The sequence below is a fragment of the Medicago sativa genome, chromosome 5 (genome assembly GCF_051527215.1).
Source record: "Medicago sativa cultivar Bolivia chromosome 5, Bolivia_mono, whole genome shotgun sequence".
Taxonomy (NCBI): Eukaryota; Viridiplantae; Streptophyta; class Magnoliopsida; order Fabales; family Fabaceae; genus Medicago; species Medicago sativa.
This window is the reverse complement of record NC_140753.1, coordinates 66387502-66404295: the sequence shown is the minus strand read 5'-3', so window position 1 is coordinate 66404295 and position 16794 is coordinate 66387502. Positions and strand designations below refer to the sequence as shown.

The 16794-nt window shown below is 32.5% G+C and overlaps 2 protein-coding genes across 2 annotated transcripts; both read left to right on the top strand.

Moving 5' to 3' along the window:
- Positions 1-606: 606 nt before the first annotated feature.
- LOC146924153 (uncharacterized) lies at positions 607-5259 on the top strand. Its single transcript, XM_085709182.1, has 6 exons — positions 607-1224; positions 2629-2757; positions 2833-2953; positions 3047-3128; positions 4557-4710; positions 4823-5259. The coding sequence occupies exons 1-6, from the start codon at positions 925-927 to the stop codon at positions 4955-4957; spliced, it is 921 nt and encodes a 306-aa protein (XP_085565308.1). The 5' UTR covers positions 607-924; the 3' UTR covers positions 4958-5259.
- A 7352-nt stretch (positions 5260-12611) lies between these two features.
- LOC146924152 (putative serine/threonine-protein kinase-like protein CCR3) lies at positions 12612-15406 on the top strand. Its single transcript, XM_085709175.1, has one exon. The coding sequence runs from the start codon at positions 12740-12742 to the stop codon at positions 15161-15163; it is 2424 nt and encodes an 807-aa protein (XP_085565301.1). The 5' UTR covers positions 12612-12739; the 3' UTR covers positions 15164-15406.
- Positions 15407-16794: the final 1388 nt, after the last annotated feature.

Here is a 16794-nt window from a genome sequence, read left to right as displayed (position 1 = left end):
AAAATATGGACGTAGAAATCAAATTTTTGCGATATTTTTTTCGAAGGACCTTTTAATAACGCTCTTAACACGGCTGTAAAAAATTGTTGAAAAACTTAAGAGTTTAAGCATAAATTAATCAAATTTGGATTGAGTAAGGACTAATATTGAGTGCAGAAATTGTTTGTAGGGATTAAAAATGCTATTAAAATTAAGTAAGGACTAAACTTACAAGGTCGCAATTTTGTAGGAACCAAAAACATAATTAACCCTAAAAAATATTGAGATGGATGAGATGTCATAGATTTAATTTATGTTTCTCTGATGTTTTAATTCCGTTTGATTTTGTTCACTAAATAAAATAAAAATCGTTCCTTCAAAAAAAAAAATAAAAATCGTAAATCAAACTTAACCACATAATTGAGTCAAAATATGACACAAATATATACGAATCAAATGCCATTTTTTTTACAATTTTCAATCTAAATTTTTTAGTTTACAATTTTCTATTAGTTTAACTCGGTTTTAAGCGATGATTTTTTTTTTAGCATTATTATAACCCACATCACAATCACAATTGATATAATCTTCAAAGTTATAAATGGATCCAACGGCTCTCCATTAACTACACTACACATGTATAGCCGCCCTACACCATAGACTACAAATCGAAATTCCATTCTTTACCACCACGTTTGAACACACGCGCCACCAAACGCGCGGGGAGAACATAACAACCCCATTCTCCCTCTCTTTCTTTTTCATATCTCGTCGAACTACCACCACGACGACCATAACAAAACCACATCTCTCTCAATTTCATAATCACTTCTCCACCGCGATTTCCAAACGCGATTATCGTTATTTCTCTATTCATACGGTTAATTAACGTTAAAACGATTAATCAAAATCTATCAAATTATCTTGGAATCGATTATTGTTGTTATGGGCGAGTTGACTCAAACGGAGGTGTACTCGCCACCACGAACTCAACAAGTTTGGAAATCACTTTTAAGTTGGTTCGCTTTTTTCTTTCAGATCTTCTCTCAGATTATTCGAACCCTTGGTCACTATCCTTTACTCTCTTCTTCATCATCTTCTTCTTCTTCTTCGTCGTCTTCAACTTCTTCTTCCTTCAAACCTCTTCCTTCCGTTGAACTTCAGGATTTCGATTCCTCCTCGTCCGCCCTTGAAATCACCGCCGATTTTCCCGCCGCCGATCAACGCCCTTTCCAAAAACTTACGGTATTAAATATGTTTTTAGTCTCTGCAATTAGTATTATTTTTATTTTTGTTTGACTTGTTCGTGCAAATTTAAAAACTGTTGCTCTGATGTTAGCTTATTGGGACACGTAGTTTTTAACTTTGTTTATTTATGTTTGTGATAATTTGCGATTTTTTTTATATGATTGTTTTCTAGAGTTTGTTAGTTTTTTTATATGTCAAAGTTTCTTAGGTGAATCGTTTTGGGTTTGTTATGAGTATGGATTCAAAGAGAAAATTGAAACACATGATAAAGATGAGTATGTTATTATATAATACAACATGGAAATTTTGTGTTTGGTTTATATTTCAAGTTTTTAACCATGTAGCATACACTTCAGTTTTTAACCATGTGTTTAGTGTCCAACGCGTGTTAGTATGTATTTGACATGTGTAAGTGTTAGTGTTGTGTCTGGTGTCTGTGTCGGGGATTCATAGATGAAATATGCTTTTGCTTTTTTGCATGTATATAGTCGATAATGAAGAACTAAAACCTTGTTGTATTTCAAAAATTTTGTGTGCTGTAAAGATTTGTTGCTTCTTGTCTTCCTTATTTGCTTTGTTGTGTATTTGATTTTCCCTTAAATGCGAGTTAATAAGTGAATTTTCTGAGTGTGTGCGCGTTGGTGTTAAGTTATTAGGTTTGGTGTGGTGTGTTGTTGGCTGGTGGAATTTGGTAATGGTTGACTTCAATCATCTTAAAGGTTTTTGGAATCATGTGAGATGAATGAAAATGTATTGTAGTGTTTGATGACATTTAAAACATGATCATAGAAAATAGTCTTCTGGGTTTGGCTGTGTTGTTCAATGATTTATGTTGCTTACCTACTTCATTGAGTTGAGTGGTTCATGACACATTTTTGTACTTTCTCGAAGCTAAAAATCCATAATGTTTTGGCTTCTTATGATGGATACAAATTATAATTATGATGTTTTGATTTTGTTCTTACATTGTTGTGTCCTGAACTGGTTTTTTAATTTGTTAGTAACAAATGATTATGTTTCGTGTAACTTTCTCCATTGAGCTGCAGTGTTGTTTTAATTATGTGTCTGTCCGTTTTAAAACATTGGCACAAACTAAAAAAAACTCTCATCTGGCTTACATATATCAGTGCTCACTTTTTTGTTGAAATCAAAGTGTGCTTTGTCAAAATATGAGTTGCTCAATGTTTTTTACTTTTATTATTTGAATGAATAAATCTGAAGTGAATCTGTGAATAGAAGGGAAAATGTGCCAGCGCCAGCTGAAAATAATGTTTGTCAGAAAGTGAGAAAGAAAACTTCTATAATGAGTATTATTAATATCCGAGCTGTTATACGTTTGCAAATAATGTCATAGTTATAATGTTGCTAATGTATTTTTTGATCTCATGTATTCACTTGTAGGTAGTACTTGACTTGGATGAAACACTTGTATGTGCATACGAGACATCAAGTCTGCCAGCTGCACTACGTTCTCAAGCAATCGAAGCTGGTTTGAATTGGTTTGATATGGAATGTGTATCTTCTGACAAGGTATGTTACTTATGCCTAATTGCTTTTCCAGAACTAGAATTTTGTGTTCTCATTTGGGCGTGTTGGATTTTCAAGGAAGGAGAAGGAAGACCAAAAATTAATTATGTTACAGTCTTTGAACGGCCTGGGTTGAAGGAATTCTTAACGAAACTTAATGAATTTGCTGACCTGGTGCTGTTTACTGCGGGTCTCGAAGGTTTCGCCTAAAAACTAAGCTTCACTGTTGCATATTTGTATTTTGGCAATTCTTTAAATATTTCTGAATGATTTTTGTGTCATATTCTTACAGGCTATGCTAGACCGCTAGTTGACATAATAGACAAGGAAAATCGATTCAGTTTACGACTTTACCGGCCTTCAACAATTAGCACGTAGGTGCTTCTGCCTTGTTTCCGTTCCAATGTTATATATTTGTGTAATTTATCTCTCTTTCTGGTAATTCGTTGCTGATAGCTGGGAAGTATATCAGAATTATGTTTTGCTGATAGATGTTTGTATATTCTTCATGTTCTATCCTCATCTTCTCTATAAGTTGGAGTCGAGACCATTGAATCTTGGCAGCACTGATAGAACACCCAAAGACACTAATATTTGGTGCACATACATTGCATTCATATAATATCACTTGACTCTTTCTGATAGAATGAACCTTAATATTTAACTGTTGCGCTTTGCGTAGTTCAGTGGATGATAATCTCGTGGTGCTATAGAGGAACTATGCTGCAATAAGCCTCCTTAGTTAATTATTATAAATGTCTTATTTAACTTGACTCTTTCTGATAAAATGAACCTTAATATTTAACTGTTGCGCTTTGCATAGTTGAGTGGATGATAATCTCGTGGTGCAATAGAGGAACTATGCCACAATAAGTCTCCTTAGTTAATTATAAATGTCTTATTTAATTTTTCTTTTCAGACTCACTTGTACATATATAGCTATATTATACTTAGACATTTATAGTTGTGATATTTATATGTTTTGATGTTACCTTATTAATTATAGTGCTTACAACTTGAGTGCAAGTCTTGAAGGATGGTACAGTTTTTGTTAATTTCTTGTTCACTCAACACTCGGTTTCCTCAACCTCTTTTTTGTTCGTTGAAAATTTGGTTCACTCAACCTTTTTATCAACACAACTGTTTGGAAGCTTTTGTAATATCTTCAAAGTCCCAAGGGTTTACGTACTTTTGATTTTATGGTAAAATATTTTGACCCTTGTTGGTTTTACCAGAAGCGCTTAGAGGTGAATCTGGATTAGACGGACAAAACTGTCCAGCTGGTTCGTCTATGTTTTCACTTTTAGTAGATTTGTTGCCAAAACTTGAACTTCTTTCAAAATCCCCACTCATCCCAATTACTTGAGTTATAGTCAGGTAATAGGTAACTAGGACTTCATTCCAATCTCTAAAACTTAGATGAAATAAATTATATTCCTCCACTCTTTAGTTCTCCTCAAGTACTCTCATTAAATTCAACTGTTGAGATCATACTATCAAATTAGAACTACTGGCTATAGATCAATAACACGGGACTGTTGTTATTTAGACAAAATTAATAGATTTCTAGCTTCTATTAAATCCCAATCCATATGTCTGTCTGTATTTAAAATATCATGGTTTCTTTTTCACGTTATTATCAGAAAACATGGAGTTTCTCTGTAGATTTTTTTGACATTGTGTTATTATTAGTATGAAACCTTTCTCGAATTTTACAATTATTTATGTTTTTGAGCTTGAAGTTTAGAGTGGAGTCTATTGGACGAATTCCATGCATTCTTATAAATGTTATATGCTTGCAGGGAACATAGGGAACATGTCAAGGATCTTACCTGCATATCGAAGGATCTTGACCGCATTGTAATTGTAGACAACAATCCTTTCAGCTTTGTATTGCAACCAGTAAATGGAATTCCATGTATTCCATTTTCTGCTGGGCATCCACATGACACCCAGGTACACTAATCCATTGAAAATTATAATCACATTTTTCCCATAAAAAAATAAAATCACCCATCTAGTATTCTTATGTTTTACTCACCATCTCCTGTATTTACACTTTTATCAGCTTCTAGATGTCATTCTTCCACTTCTCAAGCAACTCTCTGAGCAGAATGATGTAAGACCTTTGCTCTATGAAAAATTCCACATGACTGATTGGTTCCAGAAGCAAGGGATTCCAGCTTCCAGTTGGACATTGTAGGATTTAAATTGTTTGCCACAAGGCTCTTTTGTTTCATTTGGTTGAAATTCTTAGTTATATTGCTGGAAAGTGCAGATGCTGATGGGATGATATAGATTTTTGTATAGCACCAATTTATTTCTTGAGCATCTGAAGGCTTCAAATGCTGCATCTTGAAGTCAAATCAGTTCACCATTTATGTATGTAGATTGCCAGAATTTTAATTCTTGTCTATAGGCTTGCAATCTGTTGGAAAATGTATCTTGTGTTAGTGTATTATAAAGTTATTATTTATCAATAATTATTAGCAGTTCAAACTTTCATTGCATTCCAAAGTTTGTTGTAACCAGTGTGTTAGATAATAAGCATGGATAGAAATAGCATTTTAAACTGATGTTTGGTGGTTTTTGTTCGGATTAACCCACTGGTTCCCAGAGAAAGGAAACTCTGGTAAACCGAAGTTAGACGGAACATAACTATATCAATGATAGTTTCAGTCAGGATTCGAACTCCATTCTCTCGAACAGTTTGGCTTTGATCGAAGCTCGTGAATCACTTGAGTTCAACTATAATGTCCTAGTCATTTGCATAACTACAACAATAATGCGAAGCTTTTTCTCTTGACTTAATTAGAACAATTTTAATTTTTGTGGTAGGTACTTGGGCCACTCGAGAAAGGTTATAAATTATAATCTTAAATTCGTTTTTCTTATTTTGTGCTTTCTTTTCAAAACTATTGAATTCGACCTTTCGACTTGTCTGTTTGTATGAAGTTGCCTTCTACTGTGTTGTGCAATGGATGAAGCACTGGGACCTACTTTTCTTAATTCAATATATGGGACCTACTGTGAATAGACTTAAACCCAATAAGTACATTTCAGTACTAGAACATTGAATATCTTCAACTTAAGTGTTCGTGTTCAATATGAGTAGGTTATGTTGCATAGTCGTTTTTGGAAAGCTTGTGCTTAGTTGTAAAAATGATGTCATTTCAACCAATACCACCAAGGAACACAAAAGCCACAAAGTCAATTAAAAGTGGTACTCCCTCCATCCCGGAATATCTGACCCATTTTCTAAAAAAAAGTGTCCCAAAATAACTGAGTCATTTCAATTTTCAATACAACTTTCATCATTCCCAATACAATATAACTCTAATTAATACTACTTTCATCATTCTCAATACAATATATTCCACTTTCCCCTTTATTTATACATTTTTCTTCATCTGTGTGAAAAACCAAACTGGCTTAGATAAAACGGGGCGGAGGGAGTAGTTGTTTTGGGATTCATAACCTTAGTCCCTGATCATATTTTAGCACAAGGGTGAGGGGTGGGTGAAATAGTATCATGGTGTCTATTTTTCTCTTCCTAAACATTGATAGATCACAAGATATGATGATCGTGTGAAATTTTATGTGAGAAGACCCTCTTCCTCCCACATTCTACATACAAGCAAGTGGAAGTATGATCACAGTCCAAGTCTTCCCTTGAGAATGTTGTTGGAAAATGTTAAAAGTGTCTCTGATGCACTAGTTAAAAAAATAAATATAATAAAAATAATTTGAAACTTATGTAGTCAAACTCGTAAAAGTGTAAAACATGCTCTTATTTCAACGCATTTTTTTTCTTTAACTAGTGTCATGTGGACACTTGTTAACATAACATTTATTTATCAAAGAGTTTTGTTTGGTAAACGAAAATATTCATGTGTATAACTAATTGATATGCATTTAAAGGATTCATATATCACAATAGGTATGTTTCTATATACACTAATCAATGGTTGATCACATGATTAAGAGACTCAAGTAGTTTCATTTATGGTACAATGATTATAATTTCAAGTTTTATCCTTTGAAAAGCATCTCTAACATACAATCGTGGAGATTGATCTTTTGATGTAATTGTGATCTATTTTAAGGATTGACATCTTTCAACATACAATTTTTCAAACACATCAGTTAGAAACCGATTTGTGGGGATGATGAAGATACGGGTCTGAAATAGAGAGTTCTCGAGCAATAGAGCTAGAAGCTCAATATACTAGTATATTTTTTCGATATTGAGATAAGAATTCAAGAATTTATTGTCTAAAATCCAAATTAGGAGCAAAACCATGAGTAAAATGTTGGTATAAAATATCCATGGATAAGTATTTTATTCAATTGTACAATATGGTGATTAAGAATCCCATGATTTTGGAGGAGACTTCAAATTTTTCATAGTCCAAATTAGCTTAATTTATTCCCTATTTAAGACGCGTTTTTGTATTTACACTCAACTTCTCAAATGATAGAGAGAATCTTGGTACAATTTCCTTAAAATAATACATTCAACTATTAAAAATAAATAATGCTACCAAAATCCTAATTTATTTTCTAGATACCGTAGAAAATGTCCTTTTATAATCCAATTCCAACCCTTGTTAGCTGATATCTATTTGTCCTAAAGTCTCCCTCCAGCAAGATAGATAGGAACTTGCAAGGCAGCCCAAGTGACTTAAAGCATGGGGTCATTTGCCTTATGATATTAAAAAAACATAATAATTAGTTTTTTTTACGGTAATACATAAATAATTAGTTAGAAGCCCAACCTCATGTTGGGTATATATTTTTTGGTATAATCTATTTTATTTTTTAGGGTACAAAACATGTTAGGTACTATATAGGTTGTCATGAGAGATGAAATTAAATTAAAACAAGTCTTTCCAGCTTGACATGTCGTTAAAGCTCTATCCAATATCCCGCAATAACTTGTCAAAAAGAAGCTGGAACAAGAATCACTTTTCTCATTCTTCTCATGGTTATACACTTTTTTCTTCTTATTCCTCTTGTTTTCTGTTTGTCTACTTTTTGCATCCTTTAATTAGTTCATAAATACGTTGTGCTGTCAAAAGTGTCTCTTTTGACTTCAAAAGTATGAAGTTTTAATGTTGGATTTAACTTATACTTAACATATCGGTTTGTAAATTAAGTGGTGTCTCTCTTTGTAGACTCTTATCGAATGATATCATAGTCTCCTCTAAGATTTATTGAGCCACCTTGTATTGGATTTTCGCTGTTGGGTTGCACATCATTTATATGCATGCACTAAGTTCAATATGGTTGGACGTGAAAGCGTGTGTTAAAAAGACTTCCACTTTAAATGATAGCTGACTTAAACAACAATTTATAAGTGGATGCAATTTTCAACTCCCATTCGATTTTGTAGAATTGTGTTAGACTAAACCACACATTCTAAGAAGAAACACCTTTTCATGTTAATTATTACTATCATTTTTTTGGGTCTTTAATTATTACTATCATACTCTTGGGGTTGGTATACTAATTATTTGATGCATGGTATTCTAGCGTGATATACAATCTGGTTAGCAGAATGAGTCAACGACACGACACGACAATACTCAATTTTATGAATCATATGTTAAATTACGAGTAAATTTTCAATTTCACCCTTAAATTATCACTCTCTATCTTTTATAAATAAATTTCTTTAAAAAAAGAAAACACAGTAATATCTTTGAAGTTTAGTTGGCTTTATACATATCATCCAATTATTCAATGTCATGTCATATTTTTATAATATTTTATTAAAAAATTTAATTAAATTTTAAATTAATTTTATCTACAAGATACCAGTATATCTAACTAATGTACAAGATACCTATGAATTTACCACCTTTAAAATGCAAGGAGAATTTTAGCTCTTACGAACCATAGTTTTAAGCACTTTGCAAACAACTCAGTAGATTAATTCACCAATGAGAATATAGCACATGGTCTATATTTATAACTTGCATTGCCATTGCACTAACCTTTTGCAGCTGCATGATTATTGATTATACATACAACACATAATGTCGTGTATTTGTAGTTCTGCTTTTTGACCAATTTCCTGACCATATGTTGACCAATTCCAATAAATCATTATCATTAAAAATGAAATTAATCAATTGAAATTAGATTAGCTTAGAGGGTTTCCAACAAACCTTTCTTGAAGAAATTTTCAACATTTAAAATGAAAAAGAATACCTGCCATTGTTTCTTAATGTCATGCCATGTCTCTTTTCACATTACATTAGTTATTATGATGATGTACTTGCGATCGATAAGATATATTTCTATACTATTTTTTTGAAATAATATTTCTATACTAGTAACCAAAAAAAGAAGAAAGATATAGTAGTATTTCTATGTACTAGGCATATAACTATAGAAGCATTAAAAGTTTGGTGAGTTCAATATCTGAAATATTTCTAGTAAATGGTCCCCTTACCCCTCTTGTCCCAAATTCATCTTCCCTCTTAAAAATAGCTTAATCATTGGATTCATACAGCCATTGATCATTAATCATTTTGTCTATGCAAACATACGATTACTTGGAACATTTAGTCATAATGAACTAACTTATTATACTTCAGAATTCAAAGATAAACTAGTCCACCAAAATTAACACCAAGAAGAATCAAATCTAAAACTTTGAAGAAGGACACAAGTCAATACTATCAAAACAACCTAAATGAGCTTATCATAGTTAAGAGTTAAAGTAGGTTGCGTAGAGCTATATACTTTGTAAGATTTAAATCCAATCTGATTAAAAAAAATTGAGACCTAAATATTTCTACACCCAATTGTAAGCTTATTTTTAAGCATGAACATCTTAGCCTACTAAAAACTATTTAGATAAATAGTTTAACATATGTTTAAATAGACATATTATACATTAACAATATTAAGTTTCATTTTGATATTTAAGATGCCATTTTATTGAATCTAATTATATATGATATTATTTTCAATTCTAGTTTATAGAATATATTTAAATACGAGAAAAATTAATATAGTGAGATTTCTTTTCGCTAAAATCAATTCTATGGTAAAAAAAACTACTTATTCTAATTACAAGTAGAATCAATTCTACTCGAAAAGAATGAAACATGCGAGAATTAATTTTGCATCTTACTAATAATCAATTAAGTGAAACTTTACCCACATTTTTTTTCTTATCAAAAATATATATTCGAAATAGATAAAGTAAAAAAGCACTTGTCTATCTCTGTCACCACCTATGGAGTCCCAAAAAAAAAAAAAAAAACCAAGTTTGGAAGCTCCCATTAACGACCAAACCACAAAAGTACCACACATTTCATTTTTTCAGTCCTTTTCTCACTTTTCACTCTTTTGCAAAAAAAAATGTGTTAGGTTATTTAATTTGAATATCTGATTCTGCGTGTAGATTTGAATTTTAAATATCAGAGCAAATTTGTAATATAGTCTTTTAAAGACACCTATGGCTATTAAATACGTTACTTAATTAAGGGATATGGGATAACATAATAGTAGTACTAACAAACTTGTACTATATTCAAAAAATATGTAACAGTTTATAACGGAAAGCTGTTGCAACTTGTAACACAAATTGAAAATCTAATCTAACTGACTCAGATTTATAGCTCTTAAACTTTAATTAATTAATTGATTAACAAAGAATAAAACCCATTTGCAGCATTTGTTTTATTTTGGGGTCAACACCCTGAATAAATTCGTTACGTAATTCCAATTGATATTAAGAGCACGTGCTTCTGATTATGTGTCACATAAATGTAATGTTACCAAATTATAATTATCTTCTAAAGAATTGTTTGGCCATCATCCAATTTGATCCTTTGTTTAAGACATAGCTCCAATTTTAGTTTCGTGCCACTCTCCAATTTGCAAACAACATGATTTTTCTTTTTAACAAAACCACAGGTTTGCTAAAAAGAAACCATAGACGTAGTGTACCAAAAAAAAAGGGTTAAATATGTTTTTGGTCCCTATAAAATTGCGATCTTCTAAGTTTAGTCCTTACTTAATTTTAATAGCTTTTTTAATCCCTACAAAAAAATTTACTTATAATTTTAGTCCCTGCTAAAATAAATTTTGTTTAATTATCCTTAAACTCTTAAATTTTTTAACGATTCTTTTTATACAAGTTTAGAACACTATGACAGGTTCATTTACTAAAATCTATAATTTTTTAACATGAAATAAATTAAATATGAATTTTTTAAACCGACAAAAGTTTAAGATATAAGTAACAAAAATATGGACGTAGAAATCAAATTTTTGTGATATTTTTTTTGGAGGACCTTTTAATAACGTTCTTAACACGCCTGTAAAAAATTGTTGAAAAACTGAAGAGTTTAAGCATAAATTAAACAAATTTGGATTGAGTAAGGACTAATATTGAGTGCATAAATTTTTTGTAGGGATTAAAAATGCTATTAAAATTAAGTAAGGACTAAACTTACAAGGTCGCAATTTTGTAGGGACCAAAAACATAATTAACCCAAAAAAAACATAAGCATTTATAAGAATGTATTCAATATTCTTGAGGAAAAAAAAGAATGTATTCATATTCAATTGAAATTATTCAATAAAGCATGAAATAATTCTAAAATTTTATGAAAAATTGTGAAGTTGACATACTTATCAAGTCATTAATCTTTTAATTTTATGATTAAACCGTTAAAATTCAATGTATATAACAATTTATTAAATAAAATATCAAGGGTAATGCTAACAACACTAGTTGTGGAAGTTAAAAATAGTAGTTTACATGGAAAACAACAATTTTTAATTTTTTATAAGATTGAATCCACCATTTTCTATATAATTTTTTAACCTAACAATTAGCTTCAAGTGATTAATGAGTTCTACAAATGACGAATTGTTCAAAAGAATCTTAGTTCAATTATTGAGTGAAACAATTTTTATACGTATAATTTATGAAGAATTACAACATACATTTGTTTTCTTTGAATTTAGTTTTAATTTTCACTAGTAAGTAGCAAGACAATATAAATATCTTCTATGATTATTATTATTATTTTTTTTTAAATTGAAGCTTGATTAACCTTTTCCCTTTAATGGTGACTTGACTTTCATCTTTTAGTAATTTTTGAACAACTTTATTTCAATATTAAAATTGAGGTAAAGATTTGTTGACTGTGAAATTTTATAGTAAAACATTCATCCTTAGTTTTTTTAATAAGTGTGTGTTTTTTTTTTTTTTGCTTATAATATGAAACGGAGGGAGTATGTGGTTATTCTACATGATTCTTGTCTTGGATTAGCCTCAGTTATTGCCTATTTGGGTCAGTAAGTTGAGTGTTTCCTTTTTAAGGGTGTAGTTCTTTTTCCCTCACTTCTCATTTAACCAAACAAATACATTATGTTGTTAATTGCTTATTTTTTAAGGTTTAAACCTTAACATCAATCAAGCAAAATATTACTTCATCCATCTCATGTTAAACAACACAATTGACTATGTTACACAATCTAATGTATAATCTTGATATTTTATATCTCTAAATATTATCCATCAGTAAAAATTATAAAAATTTAACATTTAAAAATATCTATCGAGATAAATTCAACAACATCTTAGATGTTATTCTTAGTCTTTGTATATTAATATAAAAAATATGGTCAAAATATTTTGTTTGAATGTGAACAGTACACATGATCGATTAAGTATGTTGTTAATTGTCGTAGAACTTTGAGATCTATCGCGACTGAGCCGATAATCCGAGTCAACTTTTGAAAGAGAATTTGAATTGAAGAAACCAAACGCCTCCTTAAAAATAGGAAGATAAATAAGAAAGTAAATTCAAACTCAAATCAACTTGAAAAGTTTCAAAGACAAAATTCTTGTATCTAACGTAGCTACACACAAAACTGAAACACCTTCATCGTACCCTTGAAAATCTCTCTCTCTCTCTCTCTCTCTCTCTCTCTCTCTACCAATGAAGCATACATGAAGAAAATTTCACTCTCTTCCGTCATCTTTTCCACTTTCACCGTTGTCTTTCTCCTCTCATCACTCCCCTTCACCAATGCTCTCGGCTCTGGCACCACCCTCGCCGTCGTCGACTCCACAGCCACCGTCTGCGGCATCATATCATCACAAAAAACTCATAACATCATTTGCTACCGCCATGGCCGTCTCATCACCGCCGTGCCGGAAGTCTCATTCTCTTCAATCTCAGGTGGAAGAAACTACTTCTGTGGTATTAGGTCCGGTAACTACAGTATCCTCTGTTGGGACACTGTTTCATCAAACACAACGTTTGAAACAAGAAGACTTTACAACAACAACAATGGCACTGTTCTATACGAGAATCTTGCTGTTGGCGATTCCCATGTTTGTGCTACAATGGTTAATGTTGGAAACGTTTCTTGTTGGAGAATGAATAAAGGTTTTGTTTTGCCATCTGGGTTTGATCAATTTTCATCAATAGCTTCTGGGTTTGGATTCTCTTGTGGGATTTTGAAGACAAATGATTCTGGGTCGGTTCGATGTTTTGGTAATGTGAATGTGAATATGAATGAATCTTCCATTGCTGAGAAGATAGAGAAAGAGTTTGTGAATGTTTCTATGGTGAGTCTTGTAGCTGGTGAGTCACATGTTTGTGGATTGAATTCAAAAGGGTTTTTAGTTTGTAAAGGAAGCAATAATTTTGGTCAAATTAATGTTCCTAATCAAGTTGAGTCTTTGGAATATTCTGATTTAGCTTTAGGAGCTGAACATAGTTGTGCTATTAGAAGATCTAATGGTTCTGTTGTTTGTTGGGGTGGTAATGGATTGTTTGATGTTAATGTTACAAAAAATGTTTCTTTTGAGGTTATTGTTTCTGCTTCCAATTTTACTTGTGGATTGACAACAAACAATTTTTCTGTTGTTTGTTGGGGTCCTGGTTGGAATGGTTCAACTTTTCAGCTTCCTTTGCCACCTATTCTACCAGGGATTTGTGTTCAATCTTCTTGTAGTGAATGTGGTATGTATCCTCAATCTCAGTATTTATGTTCTGGATTTGGTAATATTTGTAAGCCAAAACCTTGTTGGCCTCAAATGGATGTTCCGGTGCCGTCGCAGATAGCAACACCGCCACAGCCAGGGCTGCCGTGTTCTAGGTCAAAGACATTGACAAAGGGGTTATTGGTGTTTGCTATTGTTGGAGTAATTGGAGCTGTTGCTGGTTTGTGTACTGTGGTTTATTGTTTGTGGAGTGGTGTGTGTTTTGGTAAGAAGAAAGTTCACAATTCAGTTCAACCAACAATCACTAGAGGTGGAAGTCTTAATTGTGGTGCATTTTCGAATTATAGTCCAACTTCGAGATCATCCACAATTAGGCGACAAGGTTCGCGGATAATGAGGCGTCAGAGAAGTGGAACATCGTCAACAAAACATCCAGATAGGTCAGAAGAATTCACCCTTGCTGAGCTTGTTGCAGCCACAAACAATTTCTCACTTGAGAACAAGATTGGTGCTGGAAGCTATGGTGTTGTTTACAAAGGTAAACTCGCAGATGGCCGCGAGGTGGCAATCAAAAGGGGTGAAACTAGTACTATGATGAAAGTTTTTCAAGAGAAAGAGAGCGCATTTGAGTCCGAATTAGCCTTTTTGTCGCGCCTACATCACAAGCACTTGGTTAGACTAGTCGGTTTTTGCGACGAGAAAGATGAAAGGCTTTTGGTTTACGAGTTCATGAAGAATGGTGCATTGTATGATCATTTGCACGACAAAAACAACGTTGACAAGAATAGTAGTTTATTGAATTCTTGGAAAATGAGGATCAAAGTCGCTTTGGATGCATCACGTGGAATTGAGTATCTCCATAATTACGCGGTTCCATCAATAATTCATCGAGACATCAAGTCGTCGAACATTCTCATTGACGCGGATTGGACGGCTAGAGTGTCTGATTTCGGATTGTCAATGTTGAGTCCGGATTCGGATCATGATTACAGACCAACGAAAGCGGCCGGAACAGTTGGATACATCGATCCTGAATATTATGGTCTAAATGTATTAACAGCAAAGAGTGATGTTTACGGTCTAGGAGTAGTTTTACTTGAGCTATTGACAGGAAAAAGAGCTATATTCAAGAATGATGAAAATGGAGGAACACCAATTAGTATAGTAGATTTTGCAGTGCCTATAATTATGAAAGGAGAATTGATGAAAATTTTGGATCAAAGGGTTGAACCACCAGAGATGAATGAAACAGAAGCAGTGGAGCTTGTGTCATATACTGCAATGCATTGTGTGCATTTGGAAGGAAAAGATAGACCAACAATAAGTGATATTGTGGCTAATTTGGAACGTGCTTTCACTCTTTGTGATAGTAGTAGTCATGGTAGCATTTCTAGTGCTACAATCTCTATTGGATCTGACTGATATTGGAAATTTTACTTGATTATTATTGATTCTTTTTGATGAATTTTAATTTGGGTATACTCTTGGGGTGTATGTAAAGATTTAGGAATGTGATCTAACAATAGGCTGCAGTGTAGAGTTTTGTGAAACACTAATAGCCAGTAATTGCAATTTCATTTTTCACAGGAGAATTTACTGCATTTTTAATCATTGTGTTACTGTTTTTCGGAAAATGTTAATATTAGAGATTGTGCTGCTGCTTAAAATTCTTTTGGTGTTTTTCGCTTGCCAACCAAGCTACATACGTGAGACTTGTATGCTTAAGTGCATGTTTGAATTCACACGGAGTTTGACAAAATTATAATGTGTCACCAACTCACCGTTGTTTTGGCAAATGCTATACTCTAAAGCTTCAACAAAATTACAGTGTCGCCGTAATTTCATCAAAATTGCCTTGATTTCAACATGCACCAAAACACAAGTAGATTTCATTTGCAACTTCTCTTTTTATCCATTGGTTTGGACTACACACCAAATCATTGTACTTAATGTTACTTTTAGATTAGATCACGAAAAAGTTCAATCATGAAGATCTCAACTGTTGAGCATTATTTTGTTTACATTTAGCTACATGTAGTATACCAAGTCAAGTTGAAATTTGGGAGGTGTGTTAAAGAAGAGGTTGTTAAGAGTGTGAACAAAGATTGACTTTTAGAGCATGAGAACACCATCCAAGTGTGCCTTCATTCTATGTTGTTATTGTTGGAAAACACTTGGGTGACATTGGGATGTCAATGTCATGTGATATTGACCAACCACAATATCACAAGTGTACAAAAAGACAAAAAAATCCTTGTAAGTGGGAGAGAAGAAAAGACAAAAAGACAATAACGGGTAGCTTTCTTATCTCTTACACAAGGATTTTTTATACACTGTGTACCATTGTGGTTGGCCAATATCACATAACATTGACATCCCAATGTCACCCAAATGCTACCGGTTATTGTTTGAGTTGTTGAGCTTGAGCCCACACAATTACAAACACCATAATTAACACTTTTACTTCTTTGTCACCTTTCTATACCGCCCATCATTAAAAAATAGACATGTTTAGGTGCAAGCTTGTATGGTAGGTGCCAGCTTGACTAGAGGGATAGAATCAATACAAGAAATGGATTGGTTAATGCCAATTAGCCTTCCTATTCACACATCATTTTAGATATGGAGTCATGAGTAATGACCATCATAGGCTTTGAGCACACATCTTGTGTATTTATTTATTTGTTTTTATTTTAATTTTATAGTTCTTTACTAAAAGAGATTATGAGAATTCAAAGTTAAACTCAGAGGTAAGTGAAGTATAGTAAAATCTTTAGATCTTTATTTTGCGTAAATCAAGTATCTTATTGAGCTAATCCTTTAACAGCAATAATTTCCCGAAATCATCCCGAGAGAGTTTAACCAATTAAAACTGATGCCTTTCCACAATTCAAGGAAGCTAGTAGTTGTGTAGTGGGAAGTTCCATCTCAATTTCCACAATACACGGAACCGCTTTATAATAATTCAACAGGAATTTTTTGTAAAAAAAAAAAAAAACAGCATAAAAGTGTATTCGGGAAGCTTTCGGACAGTAATTGGTCGCGAGAAATAG